We start from the raw sequence: 19,288 nt of genomic DNA on the forward strand, positions 1-19,288 counted from the left end.
TATAATAAGTAAATTTGTTTTGAAATTTATGATAAAAATGCTAATTAGATAGTGAAAAAGCTTTTGTAAAAATCAACCATAAACTAGTATATTGAAACTTTTTTAAGTTATATAAACTAGTATATTGAAACTTTTTTAAGATATATTAAAAATATTTTCACTAAAATTGAACTTTTGAAAGTATAAAGACTAAATTTAAACAAAATTGAAACTTGTTTCTAGTCCCTTTCTATTTCTTTTGTTAGCTATCCTCAAGCTCAAGTTCGTATTCAGATTCTTATCACTAATCTTTTGAATGAAGTGATCTGAGACTTGATGAGGGTGCTAAGGATGTGTCAACCTAGTTGAGATATCCATGTGCAACTATTGATCCCCTTTCTCTAGTATATTGTTCAAAGAAAAAGACTAAATCTAAACAAATTTATTCAAAGTATAGAAACCAAAATGATATTTGTTAACATGCTTATTAAAAGTATTAAAAAATAACATTTATGAAATATATATGGTACTTTTCTATAGGGTAATTGTTTCAAAAAAAAAAAAAAAAAACTGCTGAAAATATTTTTAAATGATAACAAAGTGTCATTATCTGATAGATACTAACATCTTTAAGTATTTATCACTGATCGACTGTGACATTTTGTTATATTTATAAATAAATTGACTTATTTTTCTATATTTAAATACAACTCTTTTATCTCTCTAACTTTTTAGTGAACGTGAAGTTAAAAATTAGTTTACAATATGTTTAAAATCTACAACATCTTTCTTGATCGTCTTACAAAATTTAAATATTGAGATCGTGAAAAAAAAAATAACTATGGGTAATTGTTTTAAATGGTAAAACTACTAAAAATATTCTCAAATATAGCAAAATGTCACTATCTACCAATGATAGATCGCGATAGACCATGATAAACTGCAATAGACTGTCTATCAATATTAGTAATAGATGTCTATCGTAGTCTATCACTGATAGATAGAGAAATTTTGTTATATTTGTAAATAAGTTAACTCAATTTCCTTTATTTGAAAACAACTCTAAAATTTATAGGGTATCGATCCATTATTTAGCAACATCCCATATTTAAATAATTAAAAATTGAAAAAGTTATAATTGATTCTTTTTTTCTTTTGAGGGGAAAAAGTTATAATTTACCAAACATAAAGCACTGTTTGTGGGACATAGACATTATGTACATCCTGCACATTCTCTTTCATTCACATTTTGGCTGAGATAAAATCCAAATTCCCTTCATTTTTCAATGTCTCCATCTGGATTTGGATGAAACCAAAATTCATACCCCTAATTCAAGAACTAACTATTATTCAAGTGTTATTTTGCTTGGAAGAGTTGATCTCTTGCCCACACACAAGGTAATGTTTCAGTCTTTAATTATTTCTCTTTTCTGATCTTCTCTTCTCCCGATCTCATTGTTCGTGTTCGTGTTTATGTTTCTCATGTTTTACTTGCTATTTGTGTTGATGTTTGATCTTATTTGTATCTCAATCCATTGCAATACTCTTTCATTCTTCGGAAGTTCAGAATTTTAGCAATCGAATCCGTCAACTCAATTCAATTGAACGTTTTTTTTTTCATTAGTGAAATTAGATCATCTTATATCTCAAATTAGTTGAGAAAACATCTCTAGCCTACAATCCAACTCAACCGTATACACTTTACTCAAGACCATCATCCATCGGCCGGCCTCTGATCCCTGTTGTGTTGTGTACGTATTTTCAATTTGTTTTTATTTGTGTTATTTTCTGTGATGTTGAGAGGAATCTGACAAGTGTTTTATTTTATTTCATATTTGAGTTAACGTTTAATAAATAATAATAATAAAAAAAAATCGTTAGTGTGATGTACTCTGGCCTCTGAGAAGATGTTTTTTTTATAAGCCACTACTTTTATTTATTTATTTATTTATTTAAAGAATCATTCCACTAGATATATAATTTAGCCCGTTTAGTAACTATTTTACTTATTGTTTTGTTGGTTTTTGAAAAATAAGTTCATTCTCTCTTAATTTTTTAGTATGATTTTTTTATATTTCTTAGTTAAAAGTATTTTTAATTCTTAGCTAAATTTCAAAAATAATATAAGTTTTTAAAAATTATTTTTTAATTTCAAAAATTAATTTATTTTTTTAAAATATTGGTAGAAAGTATATGACAAAATAATAAATTTAAAGGTGAAAAGATTGTTTATATATTGAATTTTCTAAAACAAAAAGTAAAAATTAAATAGTTACCAAATTCAACCTTAACTATTATTAAGGTAAATTTAAGTTAGGATCTTGATGTTTTCACCATAATTTATTCCCCAAATCTCTATTTTTCTCTCTTTAATTTTTTTTTTTTATTTATTTTTTCCATGTCTTGGATTTTTGGACTAAAATATATAGGGTAATTACTATAGATCGCATTTTTAGAGATACTAATAAAATGTATAACAACATTTTAAAAACTTGCAAATATAGCAAAGTCTATTAAGACTTTTATTAGCGATATGGTTTATCACTGTTAGACTCAATAAATAGACTATCTAAATTTTACCATATTTGTAATTTCTTTTACATTATTATACTACATCTGTTAATATTTTAAATTTGATTGCTAAATTTGCAACTGCCCAAAATATATATTAAAGGTGTGAAGACAGAAGAAATGGAGTTGAAGAATTGGTTGGTTTGGATTATTGCAGCCTTAGTTTTTGTTTTTGGAGTTTTGAAGAGATTGAATGGTTGGTATTATGAAGCCAAGTTGGGGAAATTATGGCCTAAACTTCCACCAGGTGATATGGGTTGGCCTCTTCTTGGTTCTACTCTATCTTACCTCAAGCATTTCACCTCTGGTCACCCAAGAAATGTCATTCACAACCTTTCCATTAGGTAAATCTTTTCTTCATCATGAAATTTGATTCAAGTTTATGATTAATAAATAACGTTGGAATATGGAAAAAACTTAGGTGCATCGAATGAAATTTTTTGTGTGAGCACTACATATAAATCCTTAAACCCTACTAGTACCTTTATAATCTATATTATTTCACTTTCTTTCTAATAAAATCTTATCAATGCATCTACTTTTGAACGTAGCTAACACATTGTTAGTGAACCATATAAATCTCTATGTCAATTTCTCTATAGTCTATTTTGATTTGATAACACTCTTAAATAGAGGGGTTAAGCATTCAAATTCCATTGAACGCCGACTAATTGTCTATTAAAATATTATATTCTCGATCAAAAATTAATGATGGATAATATATAGAACACCTATTTCACAATTCTTTTTTTTTTTTTTGAGCAGATATGGGAAAAGTGATATGTACAAAGCTCATCTACTTGGTAGAGCAAGTATAATTGTTTGTACATCAGAACTTTGTCGTCAAGTTTTATGTGATGAAGACAAATTCAAACCTAGTTTACCAAGAAGCATCACCCTTTTATCTGGTAGAAAGTCACTAATGCAAGTGTTCAAGGCGGAGCACAGGCGGCTCCGACGGCTCACGACGGGGCTGATCAGCGGCCACATGGTACTAGAGATGTACATCAATTATATTCAACACACGGTGATAAATGGTTTAGAGGAATGGGCAAGCATGAAGAAGCCAATTGAGCTATTGACAGAGATAAAGAAGCTTACCTTCAAAATTATTTGGAATATTTTCATGGGTTCTTCTTCTATAGATTCTTCCATTGGAGAAATTGAGCCTTTGTTTACTAAAACTGCATTAGGGTTTATATCTTTGCCCATCAACTTTCCTGGCTTCATCTTCCATAAATCACTCAAGGTAACCCTTCTCTTCTATATTATTCTTTCCTTTTAACTTTTCGATGAATATCAATTTATACCTATAAACTTTGATGTCGAATCAAGAGCATCTTCATTTCTATATAATATAAAATGGTCTTTAACTAATAATAGTCTTAATTTAGACATTGAATTTTTGTATGAGAATCTTTTTAAAAAAAAAAAGTAAGGGAATCAATTTACACCCTCTTCAAGATTTTTAGACTAATATCTCGTGAAAACTTAATAATTTGAGTCAAGTAGAATCCTAAATTTTTTATTTAGACCCTTCATTACGATTATCTTTGAAAATCATCTATGCATTAATTTTTAAATATGTGTAAACTTCTTTGAATGTTGATTTTACAAAATGGACTATTAGAATGAACGTGTGGATGATGTCTAAAGGAAAATTTTGTCTGAAAGTATAAATTGACCATTTTATGGAAGTTTAAAGATTTAATTGATATAATTATAAGTTTCATATGAGTTTTTTTCAAATGAAATGTAATGGATGGCATAAATTGTTACACTTACAAAATTGAGGATTTAAATTGATATAATTATTATTTCAAAATATGAATTGATATAATTATTAGTTTAAAGTTTAAATTGATACAACACTAAAGTTTAGGGGTATAAATTTATATTTTTTTTTCTTTTCTGTTTTTAAATAATGATTAGTGTAGTGTTTAACAAAACAATATGAATAATTTTTTCATATAATCAATTTGCAAAAATGACAACAATTTTCCTAACCATCTTAAGTTATAAATTTCTCAAAGGAGAATGACTACTTTTTGTATTCCACTATGCCTACCCACTATTTTTAATATTCTAAAAATTTATCTGATGAAAGAGAAGAGAGATTTAAATTATTATATTTAAATTCCTAAAGAAATTATAATATTTTAAACTAATTCAACTTTTATGTTAGGTTGGACTTATTATATTATTAAACTAGACCCCATTACCAAATCCTTGCTTTATCTCTCCCTAATTTGATCGATGCAAAATATAATACTTTTTCTTATTATAATTAAATATAGTTTGCATTGGATCTATTGATTCAAGCAAAATTCAAACTCCGGAGAATCCAAAGTTTAACAAATTATTTGTTTCATATAATTGTAAATATAACAATTAGGCCTAAGTATTTATAGATATAATATAATATAAAAGAATTTATAGATATAATAAAATTTAGATTCTACTTGCAAAGTCTATCCGTGATCAAACATATCCTTAGTATGGGTCTATCAGTGATAGACCATATCGTTAGTAGAAGCATATCAACCATAAAGTATAACATTGATAGATTTTGTTATATTTACAATTTTTTAGAAAAATGTTGTTATACACTTAATTATAATTCTTAAAAGTGCTACCAATGTGATTACCCTATTTGTTTGTACATCTGAGTTTTGTCCATCATGTCACCACCACACCATTCTGATTTGTCATAAAAAATTCTAGCTAACGAATTTTTACTCGTTTTGAAATATTTATAAAAAGTTAACATCAATATTTGCAAGTTAGAAAGAATATAATAGTAGTTTTAAGGAGAAAATATACTTTTGATACTTAAGTTTTAGGCCTAGTTTCTCTTTTATCCCCAGATTTTAAAATGTTACAATTTTAATTCTTAAGTTTTGAGTTCGTTTTAATTTCTTAGTCCATAAATTTTCAAATATTATAATATTCTAGTTCCCGAGTTTCACAATTTACACATTTTAATTAACTTCAATTTTTTATTAAATACTCACTTTATGTGTTTAGTATTAATGTTTATTCATTAACTTAAGAGAAAAAATGCATTCTTGGTCAATAGGTTTTAGGTCTTGTTTTCATTTGGTCCCTAAGTTCTTAAGTTTTGAGTTTAGTTTAAATTTAGTCCCTAAGTTTAAAAAATGTTACAATTTTATTCTTGAGATTTGAGTTTTGTTTCAATTTAGTATCTATGTTTCAAAATTTACACTTTTAAGCTCAATTTTTCATTAAATACTTATTTTCAGTCTCATTGCTATTAGTGTCTGTTAATTAATTTAAAATAATTAAGATTTGAGATTTTAATAGTGGTGAAAAATAGTGAAACTTAAGTAATTATAATTCTTTTAAATTAATTAATAGACATTACACTAAAGATTAAAAGTGAGTATTAGTGAAAAATCAAGGTTAAATAAGTAAATCTTGAAATTTATAGATCAAATTGAAACAAAACTCAAATCTCAATGATAAAATTGTGACATTTTGAAACCTAAGAACTAAATTAAAACCAAACTCAAAACTTAAGACTAAGTGTGTGTGACATTCTGAAACCGACTGAATAAAAACAATTCAAAATCTAAAGACCAAGAAGATATTTTCCTTTTTACAATTTAACCTTAAATTTATCCGATATTGGTTAAAACATCTAGTTGCATTGATAAATGTTGAGCTAAATTATAGCTTTGAATTATATTACTATTTTTACAATCTTACTTGAACATGATTGGTTCTATGGGTAGTACAATCGTGTCACTAAGTTGTAAGGATATCTTTTTTTTCTTACCTTAGCCCATAACAAGAATACATATTTTAAATATAGGGTAGAAAACAGTTGCTAACCATACTTCAATCCATCATCAACCAAAAGAGATTGGTGAAGGAAAGGGAAGGGAAAAAATGGGAAGCAAAAGATATGATGGATTTGCTGATGGAATTGAAAGATGAAGAAGGTGAAGAGTTAGATGATGAAACCATTAAAGATTTGATTTTTGGTAAGTTATTTGCAGGCCATGAAACTTCAGCTTATACAGCTATGTGGGCAATTTTGTTTCTTACAAATCATCCACATATATTTCAAAAAGCCAAGGTTAGTGTTTCTTTTTTTTTTCCCCCTTAAAACTTTATGTTTATCTAATAAATGTTGTCGGTATTTTATTCGAAATTTGATTGGTAAAATGAGTTTGGTTTAATGGTATTAGTATCACCTCCATCCTTAAAGATTCGGAGTTTCAATCTCCATTCTACAGTCGTTGGACTTATACAGTAATATAGTATCATGAAAATATATATACACATCAAAAAAAGGTCATTTGTTTTAGGAAGAACAAGAGGATATCATTAAAAGAAGACCCACCACTCAAAAAGGGATAACTCTCTCAGAGGTTAAACAGATGAAATTTCTTTACCAGGTACATATTTTTGTTTTAAAAAATGTTTTAATTGATTACAAAGAAAATGTACGTAATTAACGATGATATTAATTTTCATATTCAGGTAATAGATGAGACACTTCGTGTTAGTGGTATCACTTTTATGGTTTTTCGTGAAGCAGTAGTTGATGTTGAAATCAATGGTTAGATTATATTTTTATCTTATTCTAGGAGGAAATGATAATAATTTATTATTATTATTGTTATTATTATTTCAATAATATTGGGTTCCTTTTTTTATTTAGGTAAAATTATACCAAAGGGATGGAAAGTCATTCCTTGGTTTGGAGAGCTTTACATGGATGAAAAACAATTTCCTTCCCCACGGGAGTTCAACCCTTCAAGATGGGATGTATGTATAAATTATCTATATATTATTTACAAGCCTTTTCTTTCTTGAACCAAAGTTATTGGATTAACCATTTTTTTTTATGCAATATATATGAGGTTATTATAAATACTATAGAAAATAAATACCCATTAGACGTTCAGTATCTATTGATCATCTATCATGTCCCCATTTTTCTAAAGTATTGTCGATGAGACTTGTAAATACTCATTATTAGTGTTCATATAATCCAGTTCCTACTAGCCAATAATCCAACTCCTACTTGCCAAATTGCCTATAAATAGTGACACTCAATGGGTTTTGAAAGATACACATTTAACAAATTCCAAAAAGTTTGGAGAAAGTGAAGAAATCAATAATTTGTTATTTTATTTACTTTTATTATTTATTTTATTTTATATATTTATATATATTATATTTAATTTATTTTAATATTTATTTATTCCATATATTTTAGATTATATTTATTTATTTTAATATTATATTTTATTAGCATCTCTGTTCATGTTGTGCTCCTCAAATTCTGTCACACACCCATCCCAGACCACCTTCTTAGCCTAGAGAAGGGCGTGACTGCAACAGTTATCAACCCTTAGGCTGACACTTACTACCTAAAAACTCTTGCGGAATAACTCTGATACAAAATACAAATTATATGCAATGGGATGGCTGTAGGCCCATAATTTATTAACTTAGAAAACTTAATATGTTTAGAGTATTTACAACATAGATTTACAAGTCCCAAACCCACAAACCCTAATCCCTATATGAACAATAGCAACATGTGTACAATATTAACAGTAACCACCTAGCAAACGGTTACAAGTCTTTAACGGTTACAAGTCTTTTTGCCTTTAGTAGCAGAGCAGATATTAAGCTGTCTTCAAGGGATTTGACCGCTACCTGTGGAGGGGGGGGGGGGGGGAACAAAAACATTTGAAAAGGGGTGAGCTTACGCCCAGTGAGTGACCGAGAAAACATAGTAAATTTCACGCATGATTTCAGTAATGAGTTTTTAACTGAAACATAAACTTTATCATATTTGTACTGCAGCATAAACGTTTTCCAAGCGTAAAACATGTAAAGTTGTTTTTAAACATAAAACATAAAAGCATTTCTCAAATCAAAGTACTTTATAACTGGTAAAATAATCCCAACACCAACTGCTAGTCCAGAGAGACCCTTTTGCTCAATCTCTGACTTTATTCACCTGTGGCCACATTAGGTACTACTGCTCAGATACCTTCTCCTTGTACTTCAGTGTCGAGCTACTAGGATACCTTTTCCAACGTACTTCACTATCCCGTTGGCTTGGTACCTTCTCAAACGTACTTCAGTACCAATAGATACCTTCTCCTTGTACTTCAGTATCTAGTTGGGTGGATGTTCTCTCCTTGTACTTTGTCGTATTTAACCAAAACTATTTATAAATAACTTTTCTCTTTAAAGTATGTACAGTATAGCACATATACAACATGACTTTAAAGATGGTAATGCATGCTGGATAAAATCAATACATATACATATGTAAATAGTTTTTCAACAATATGCATGCGTTCACAACACAATTCAGATCTTGCTCGGAAACTACTTTATAAAACTAGTAGGCATGAGAATTATTTTCACAAACATGCTTTCTGTAAAACGTTTGTAATCAAAACAGTTTAAAAAACATTTTAGTTCGAAAACATTTTAGCCATTCACCTTGATTTCTTAGGAACTTTTCACTCTAGTAGCTCCTCGGGTCCCTTTTTCACCCCTAGAATCTAAATTCAACTTTCAACTTAGATTACTCATAATTTCGAACCTTATTTGGAAATACTTCCTTCTACAAACTTATTCTAAAATGTCTTAGAAATCTTACCCTAAACTTTCAGCTCAGAATTTCTCGTGGTTTGGCTGTAATCTCAAAATCTTCAAGACTGGCTCAGACTGATCTGACAATCTGACCCTTCTGCCTTCTTCTCAACCTCCAGCCCAATTCCTTTGAGCCTTTTCCTCCAGCAGTCCTACTCTGAAAACTAGACTTCTAGAGCTTTCAGATGGCTTTGAAATCACTCTAAACGCACGAGTAGATTGGAAGATCTCCTCGTCCAAAATTGGCACATTCCTCTGAACCCTCACTGCCCTCTACTTTCTCTACGAAATTTATGATTTTTGTGTGATTTGTAAATGAAATCAAAACTCCCTATTTATAGACGTTCAAATTGATCGTGGGGTTGACAACACCTACTTGGCTGTATGGCCAAATGTTTAATCCTCCCTTTATCAACGTAAGCTGACTTCACCTTGGTTTAATGTGTTCTTCCCAACTGCATCCAACACAATTTCTTAGGGTTTAAGAATTTCTCTTAATCGGACACCTAAATTTTAATTGACATTTTTCCTTACGTCTTCAAGCTTTGTTTGTATTCAAATTAGGGTTTTTAAATGCATAATCTACCCTAACGCGTCCAAATACATTGCCTAGAAGCTTGCTTGGCCGTTCAATGCATAGGCGAGGCGTGGGCGTGACGTTCGAATCGGACAAAGCAAGGCTAACGCATAGGCACTCTCGCTCTTTTCGTCTTTCTCGCTGGTCTTGCTCTCTCCAATCTTCTATCCAATCTCGCTCTCTCCCATTTTCTCTCCAATCCCACTAGTCTCGATCTCAATGATCTCGTTCTCAACGATTTCGCCGATCTCACTCTCAACGATCTCGCTCTTAGCTACTGCAAACATTGTTCGTCTCCGTGCAATTTCTACACGATTGTGCCACTAGTCACTTGCCTTCCAGTGCTTTGTGCACAACACGCATTTCACATAAATTCCATATTTTCCTCAGTCCTTCAGCCATAATGCACTTCACCTAATTTCTCCATACTTAACCAAAATTTTCCCCAAATTTTCCAAACTTAATTTCCATATTATTCCACACTAGCTCAACCTACTTATTATTTAAAGAAAAGTTTACTTAACACTTAGAAATTTCCTTCCCCTTAAGTTAGGATTTAACTTTCACTTAGTTAATTCCTTTTATCACTTGCTTAAGTAAGGAAAATAGAAATCCGGGTTTCACAAATTCACAACAGAGCTAACATTTGATGGAAGGTGAAGTTTGAATGTGGAAGCAGGATCGTCCCAATTTCGATTTTCATAAAATGAAAATTTATAGAACAAAAAAAAATTATACATAACAATAAAATTACAAAATGCTTTTAAGAATTAAGAATTAGGGTTAGGGATTAACTTACTCTTGAAGAAACACTTTTTCACGTAATCCCTTGAACTGGTCACGAACTCTCCTCGAAACTCGATCTTCCAAAATAATCCAACAAAACCAAGTGGCTACCACCAAGAGGTCAACCTCCGTCTCTATAGGGGATGAGAATTACAGGAGGTGTAGGCTCTGTATATTTTTAGGAAGAGGGAGAGCAATTTGAGAGGAAGAAGTAAACAATTTTTCTTTTGTGTGGTCTTGGGAGAGAAACCAAAAGAGAGAATTTTTTCTTTCAGTTCATCCCTCTGCGTAAGAAGCAAGAGGAAGAAGATCCCCCATAACTACATCACGCCACACGATGGATTAAAAGAAAAATAGGGATGGATAACTCTCTCAATTAATTTAATTCAAAAATTAAATTAAATTTAATATATATAAATATATAGATATTTACATACAATAACTAACTTATTATATGTATATATAACTATATGTTATATCAAATATAATACATAATCTATAGTTTTTATATTGTATCAAATACAATATAACCTATAGTTTTATTTCTCTCAATAATACATGATATTTAATATAAATCACATTTATACTAAATTTAATTATATGAATCTCATTCATATAATTAGTATTTGAATCATATTCAGATACTTAATTCCTCTCAAAAGAAACTTAACTTCATACTATAACGTATCAAATATATTATATTAATTATATCATGTATAATTAATTCCCTCAATTAATTTGAACAATTTAAATTAATCTAAAATTAATTTTCAATAATCTTTGTTGAGTTACAGAGGGGACCTTATGGACCTGTAGTTGAAGTTCTAGTGGTACTTGAACAATTAATTAAACTTTTTTAATTAAATTATTCAACATCCATTAATTGTTGGTTGTCACGGTCATGCTTGTCCAAGGCGTGTTGCCCATAGCCGCATGACGACCCCCACCTCTTTTTACTATGTTTTCATCCTATGTATTTCCTTTTGCTAGGTAGTTAGGTTTATATGTACTTTTCTTAGTGAGTGATCGCTCATCTATTTCCATATGCAAGGGTAGTGGATGTGTTTTTGTTCAGATTGTACTATATGGGGATAAGACTAACCATCACTTCCTCATACCCGGAGTAGTATGTTATAAAGTTGTTGTTGTTGCTTATTACTTTCTAGCCTACTACAATCATTCTCTTCTCTATTCTTACATTCAAACTATTTGCAAAAACCTTTTCTCCAAACCCGTTTTCTCTAAAACGGGGGTGGAGGTTGCGAGAGGCAGCCGGTGTGCCATTGGTGTTCCGTATTCGAATTGACTGACTTGTTCGTGAGCGGGAACAAGTGCCGCACAATACCTAAGTGAAGCTTCGGAAAGTGCGATTATGACAGTTAGTATCAGAGCCAAGTCGACTCGTAGAGTTGAGAAGCTGTGATCATGTCTGCTACGAAGCAGTTGAGCAAGTCCCATGTTGACCGATTGGTCGAGATTGAAGAGCAAATGCTCAATTTAATAGAAGTCCTTGATCAGGCTGGCCGCTTAAACGAGATGCCCGTCAGAGAATTGTTGACAAGGGTTGAGACCCTAGAGGCAAAAACTATGATGGGTGGGCCTCTCAAGCATGGGGATAGTTTATCAGGCTCTGTTGCCCTGATAGAAAAGCGTGTCAAAGAATTAGACAGCTTGCAGAGAACGATCATTCAGATGGTGACTGAAATGTTCGAGGAATTTCGAGCCACCATCGATGTCATCCAGGTAGAGACTGCAGACATTAGTGTAAGAGTTAACCTCACCATGAGAGTAGCGGGAAATCAAGCCTCAGTCGGGGGTGTAGCCCAATTCAATAAGGTAAAAGTACTTGAGCCTAAGCCCTTCTTTGGGGCTCGGAACGCAAAGGCATTAGAAAATTTTATCTTTGACATGGAACAGTACTTTAGGGCTATGAACACAGCGACTGAAGAGTCGAAGATCACCCTAGCGACGATGCACCTAGCAGAGGATGCCAAGTTATGGTGGAGGTCTCGTTTTATAGATGTCCAAGAGGGTCGGTGTACCATTGACACGTGGGAGAGACTAAAACAAAAGTTGTGTTTCAATTCTTTACCGAAAATGTTGAGATTTTGGCAAGATGCAAGCTATGGGAATTGAAACATACTGATACTATTAGGGACTACGTGAAACAATTTTTCAGATTAATGTTGGACATAAGATATATGTCTGAAAAAGACAAAGTTTTTTGTTTTGTTGAAGGCTTGAAACCATGGACAAAAACAAAACTGTATGCATAGAGAATACAGGATCTCCCAGCCGTATATTCAGTGGCCGAATGGTTATTTGACTCAATTGATGAATCTCAAGAGATGAGGCAACACTCGAGATCCCCTAATAGGGGGAGAAAGAGCAACAGCTCGAGCCCATCGAGAAACAGTTGGGGAGATAAAGATAATAATGGGGATAGTAGACCCCCTTAGCAGATGACTGGAAATACGTAGCAGGGGCAGAATCAGAAGAATTTTTATTAGTTCTTATCCTGTTATATATGCAAGAGACCGCACAAGGCGAGCGAATGTCCGAAACGAGCAACATTTAATGCTTTCCAAGCCTCATTAGCTTCGGACTGGAAAGGCAGTTGTTCAGGTAGAAGAACGAGAATGTGCAAGCAGAGAAATAGAACCCCACAGGTTGGGCCCTAAGATTTTTAGCTGCCCTTCAAAAGGATGTATGAGAAGAAAATGGATCCCATGGAGGTGGACTGATGTATGTTGATTCTTGGGTCAACCATAGATCGGCAAAAATACCATGGTCGATTCAAGGCCAACCATAATTTATGTTTGAAATAGAAGCCAGACGGCTGAATCCCCGTTGGGAAGGAGATGTAAGTAAAATGAAAGCAGTGAACTTTGAGGCCTTGCCGATTTATAGGAATGGCAAAAAGGACAGTCGTAAAGTTGGGGGACTGGAATGACACTGCCGATTCGTGATCGTCAAGATAGATGACTTTGATGTGGTGTTGGGAATGAAGTTCTGCTTGAGCATAGGTAATACTGATACCCTCACCAAGTGTTTTAGTGATCATCGGATCTACGCCACCGTTGTGCATGCCGAGATCAGATGGCTGAAGGGGTAAGGATGATCTTGGCCCTCCAGTTGGAGAAGGACTTTACCCACGAGTTAGTTGAAACCGCGGAAGAGAAGGCCCCCCAAGACATTTTGTGTGTCTTGGAACAGTGTCGTGTTGTTGAGCCGGACAATTTACATAAGTCCCTGGCTCCAAAGAGAAGAAGAAGAGAGGAAGAAAGCCTAGACACCGAGAGTAAATTTGTGCCTGGGACGATTTCGAAGTCGAGGGCAAAGAGAACATTGCTTCGTGAGCAGCTTTAGAGGACCGGTGGAAGTCATCGAAAAGGTTGGGAAAACCTCTTATAAGGTGTAGTTACCATCGTGAATAGAGATTCATCCTGTCATCCATGAAAGTAGACTGAAACCCTATCATCCCAACCATGCCGAAGAGAGATATACGGAGGTGGTCCGTCCGCAGGCCACAACGAAGAGAATAGCAGGAGAAGAAGCCAACGAGAGACTTGCGGGAAGAAGCGACAGAGTGGAAAGACCAGAACCAAGCTGGGGAAGAGTTTCTCGAGAAATGGAGAAGCCTCCAAGATAGAGAAGTTCGTTGGGAGCGCATGGAAGGCCTCAAAGGCAGCTGCTCAATAATATGCTGTGTTCGAGCAGAGTCAGTTGACGGGGATGTCAACCAATTGAATGGAGGAGAATGTCACGGTCATGCTTGTCTAGGACGTGTTGCCCATGGCCGCATGACTACCTCCATCTCCTTTTACTATTCTTTCATCCTACGTATTTCATTTTGCTTAGTAGTTAGGTTTATATATACTTTACTTAGTGAGTGACTGCTCGCTCATTTCTATATGCCAGGGTAGTGGATGTTTTTTTTGTTCAGAATGCACTATATGGGGATAAGATTAACCATCACTTCCTCAAACCCGGAGTAGTATGTTATAAAGCTGTTGTTGTTGCTTATTGCTTTCTAGCCTACTACAATCTTTCTCTTCTCTATTCTTACATTCAAACTGTTTGCAAAAACCTTTTCTCCAAACCCGTTTTCTAAAACCGTTTTCTCTAAAACGGGGTGGAGGTTGCGAGAGACACTTGATGTGCCATCGATGTTCCGTATTCGAATTGGCTGACTTGTTCGTGAGCAGGAACAAGTGTCGCATAATCGCTAAGTGAAGCTTTGAAAAGTGCGATTGTGACACCGGCCACTCCACTAAAGAACGATGGCTGCATTCTTTGCACTATAGATATATTTCTATGTCCATTGGATATAACCAATCAACAGTGTAGTGACTCTTCACAAATTGTTCATAAGTATAGCTGGGCCAAAATCACCGTTTTGCCCCTATAGTTACATCTAACTTCTTAAGTACCAATGATCCCTTTAATGAACAATAAGTCATAGTCCAGCTATGACCAAATCCTTCTCGGGCCAAGAGAAAGTTGGCCACTTGTTAAGCCCCCGGTAATCAGCTTCTTTAAGGACGCAATTTATCTACTTACCCCGACATCAGAGAAGGAGTAAATTTCGTCTTGTGTAGCTGTATTCCTAGTTCCTGAATCAGACGAATCCCCAAAATGGTAGGCATATTGAGTTAGCAATCTGGTCACTCTCACCCATGCAAATAAAAAGACCACCTTCATAGGCAGAAGTTCATAACTCACTTAGGATTCAGGTCATGTCACCTATGATCATCCTGGTGAAACATAAGTCTCTACTAGTAACGATGTTATATAATGAGACCAGTCATATCATAGTCCGGTCTTATACAAACTCTTTGTATGGGATACCCCCGCTCACATGTCTCCACATGAATTATCAGGATTAGATCATTTGTAGCATCTTATAACATTTGTAACATCTACAAAGCATATCGTATTTGTAGTGTCATCACGATGAGGTACCTAGCCTTATCCGTCTATTACAGACCATTTAGGTTATCATTTAAACATGATCTACCTGTATATCTCCACATATATGTTTATATTACATAAAATAACCTATGATCTTTATTTATTGGATTGAGTGTATGCTTATAAAATAACAATTATTTTAATAATAACTATTTGTTTATACAGTATTTACAAACAACAAAAATACAACAGAGATTTCGGACACTAATCTCAACAACATTATGCTAATTTAGCATAATTTAATAACTTTAACCAATGATTATTTACAATATATATATATTTGTTGAAATCTTTTATTCCTCAAATTTTGTATTAATTACAAGTTGTATTAGGTCTAGTGAGCCAAAATTAAGTGTTAAAATTAAGAACAAATATCAATTTATACCTCAAAACTTTAGAGTCGTATCAATTTATACCATAAACTAATAATTGTATAAATTTAATTCTTATACTTTCATAAGTATATCAATTTAAAAATTTAGGGGTTGTAGAGTTGTTTTCAAATATAGTAAAATAAGTGAACTTATTTACAAATATAGCAAGATATATGCCACTTGTTCATCGGTATCTTTCACTGATAGACAGTGACATTTTGCTATATTTAAAAATATTTTCAGCAGTTTTTCATTTAAAACAATTACTTTTTAAAATGATACAACCCTCAAAGTTCAAGAATATAAATTGACATTTGCTCTGAAATTAAATATATAATGTCATTATTATCTCTTTTTTTTAATATGATAATATCCACTTTGAATTGGAAGTATTTTGCTTTGAATATTGTTTTTATTCACATGCTTTTTGGATTTGATAGTGAATTTAGCAACCCTCTTTTTTAATGTTTTTCCCCCTTTGATCTCATGGTATATTAAATGGAATTTTGCTTGTTTCTCTTTTTAAAGAATTTTGTAGCCACACCAGGAGCTTTCACTCCATTTGGATTAGGAAATAGGTATTGCCCAGGAAGTGATCTTGCCAAGCTTGAAATCTCAATATTTCTTCATTATTTTCTCCTCAGTTACAAGTGAGTTTTGCTTTTAAATCTTTTTCATCAGTTAATTTTATCAACTTTTAACACAAAATTTAAGCATATAAACATTTTCTTAACTGCAAATAATCATTTTTGCAATAATATACGCAGGGTGGAACAACTTAATCCAAAATGTCAGAGGACTTGTTTGCCATTTCCACATCTCAAAGACAAGTGCTTGGCAAGAGTGCATAAAGTTGAATAACTATCCAAGTGTAAAATGTCGATGTCGACAAAAATATCGAGATCTTAATTTTACAGATATATCGATGAAAATATCGATAAAATATTGATTTTGATGGATATTTCACTACAAGAAATAATAGACACGATAGCTAACAAAATGCTATAATAGATCTTTCATACCCTTTTTCGAAGGTCCAACGACCCATGTTATTAAAAATCTAGGACTTTTGATAGCATTTTTTTTGTTAGCTATGTAAATGCTATTAAAAATCTAAAAATTATAGCATATTTATCTTGCTATGAAAATATATTATAGTATTACTAATTAAAGTTATAATAAGTTTCTATAGCTTATAAAGGGAGCTATTATAACTTTGTAATAGTATTTTATTTATATTATTATAAGTTTTTAGAAGTCTTTTGTATGCACAGTTATGAAGATTTTATAGCCTTTTCTTAATGTTATTAAAAAAAAAATGCCTTTAATCGTCAATGATAAATTACCAATTGCCATAATGGCTATTTTTAGCCAATTTTCATTATTTATAACAATATAGCAAACCATTTCACTAATATTCATCAAATTTCATGTAAATGATAGCTAGAAAATATACATGGAATATATATAATAAAGTATCATGACATGTAAAATATCACAAGTCTCATCTCATAATTGACATTTTTTAATCCCTTACATAATACATTTAATTAGTGTAATACAATGAAAGAAGTTACAAAGTAATTCCTACAAAGTGATTAGCAAAATACAAGATTCACCAACTTTTGAATATTTCCATAATGAGTATAAAATTTAAGGGTTAAGTGGGTTGTCATCTTCATTCTTCATCAACATACAAAGCCTTATTCCATCCACCTACATAAATAATTTCAAAAAAAATATTATACATATAAATAATTTTTTTTGAACTCTCCCAACTTATTAAATTATCACTATCACAACATAGAAGTATTACTATTCTTTGGATTTGCAATAAAAAAAATCTCAATGGAAGAGCAAGACTCGTCCCGATAAATTATATTTACAAATAATATTAATCTTTTTTATATTGAGAGTGAAAAGTCATTAACGTGATAAAACAAACAAATGAATATAATCATAGACACTAGTTTATTAGGAAAAGAAGACCATCAACCATCTCATGTTCTATCCATTTTTCTATTCTAAGTCGGTTTAACCTCTTATTTTGAGCCTTCTAAACAACTTAAAGAGAATAATGTTTGAACTTTTTGTAGTTGCCAAAATTTATAATTAAGAACTAAGAAACCTTCTCATTATTTGCTTCAATTCCTCAATTAATATACAAATGTAAAGTATAATTGAGCAACTTTTTATTGAATCTAAAGTCTAAGATCTTAAGAATTATTATATTCCAATGGTAGCAACAAACACAAAGTTGTCTACAATCAAACAACTCACACAAACGTTTTCTAATGGCTTTCAAAATGGTAGGAAATAGATAATGTACTCAATAACTTGGTATTTCCCACTTAAATAACCTAAAAATACAACGAAGATCTCCCATCTATGTAAGACATAGTTGAGAAAAAAAATATTTAACTTCATCAAAGTGGAGTTGTAAAATAAAGTAGCAAAATATTCAAACTTCATCAAAGTAGAGTTGTAAAATAAATTAAAATAGTCTAAGATTTAAGATCTTGATTCAACATATGCATCTCTTGTAACTTTAATATAACATCAACATCTTAATGTCTTAAGAAAAAAAAAATTGAGATGCATAAGAAATTGAAAAGGTTTAGAAAGTAATGAATTGAGAGAACAAAAATGAAAATGTTGAAAAAAAATCCTCTTAGAATAGTTGGAGTTAGAGTTACAACAACTTTTTTTTAAAGAGAATACAAAAACTTTTTGAATCCTACAACTTCTAAATTTTAATTATAATTAAAGTAAAAAAAAATTATGGTAGAAGGAATTAACTTTTTACATTATAATATTAATTATATATTTATGGTTGATAATTAAGAATTAATTAATTAATTAATTTACTTCTTATTTTTAATTGACAATGCATATTGTGTAAATAAGTAAAATAAAGAAGAGATGCAAGGATCCAAAAATGTTTTTCAATTAAATTACAAATTGTTAAAATTAGACACTCGAGTTTTAAGTTTAAGGAAAAAAAAAAAATACTATCTTGGTCCCCAATTTTTTTTATTTAGCTTTCAATTTGATTTTCGTATTTCAAGTTGTTACATTTTTTAGTTTAATTTTATTTAATTTTAGAGAAATTGCACAAACCATCCTAAGAGGTTTGTTACAATTACACCCAACCTTTAATTAATCATAGTTTATTAAGTGTTGCAATAAACGCATGGTGCAAGTTGATGTTGAATTAGAAAAGAATAAACTTGTCAAATTCACACATATGGGAAAGAAAAAAAATTGATCGCCAAATACAGCTCAGTCCTCACCCTCCTATCGGCCTCCTTCGCCATTTGAGGAAGCTTGCACACAGCCAAAACCAGTGTAAATTAACGAACCCCTCGTCATGAAC

The 19,288-nt window shown here is 31.6% G+C and overlaps 1 protein-coding gene across 2 annotated transcripts; it reads left to right on the forward strand.

The window, feature by feature from the left end:
• Positions 1 to 1,221: 1,221 nt before the first annotated feature.
• On the forward strand, positions 1,222 to 16,990 carry LOC120091820 (beta-amyrin 11-oxidase-like). Of its 2 annotated transcripts, none has more exons than XM_039049962.1 (9): positions 1,222 to 1,377; positions 2,654 to 2,894; positions 3,316 to 3,799; positions 6,386 to 6,652; positions 6,885 to 6,974; positions 7,060 to 7,138; positions 7,241 to 7,347; positions 16,441 to 16,562; positions 16,680 to 16,990. In XM_039049962.1, exons 2-9 carry the CDS (start codon positions 2,671 to 2,673, stop codon positions 16,771 to 16,773), a joined length of 1,467 nt encoding a protein of 488 aa, XP_038905890.1. In that variant the 5' UTR covers positions 1,222 to 1,377; positions 2,654 to 2,670; the 3' UTR covers positions 16,774 to 16,990. The 2 variants fall into 2 exon arrangements, with proteins under 2 accessions (XP_038905890.1, XP_038905891.1); XM_039049963.1 differs by lacking the exon at positions 1,222 to 1,377 and adding an exon at positions 1,385 to 1,730.
• Positions 16,991 to 19,288: the final 2,298 nt, after the last annotated feature.

This window comes from Benincasa hispida, chromosome 11 (assembly GCF_009727055.1).
Source record: "Benincasa hispida cultivar B227 chromosome 11, ASM972705v1, whole genome shotgun sequence".
Classification (NCBI taxonomy): Eukaryota; Viridiplantae; Streptophyta; class Magnoliopsida; order Cucurbitales; family Cucurbitaceae; genus Benincasa; species Benincasa hispida.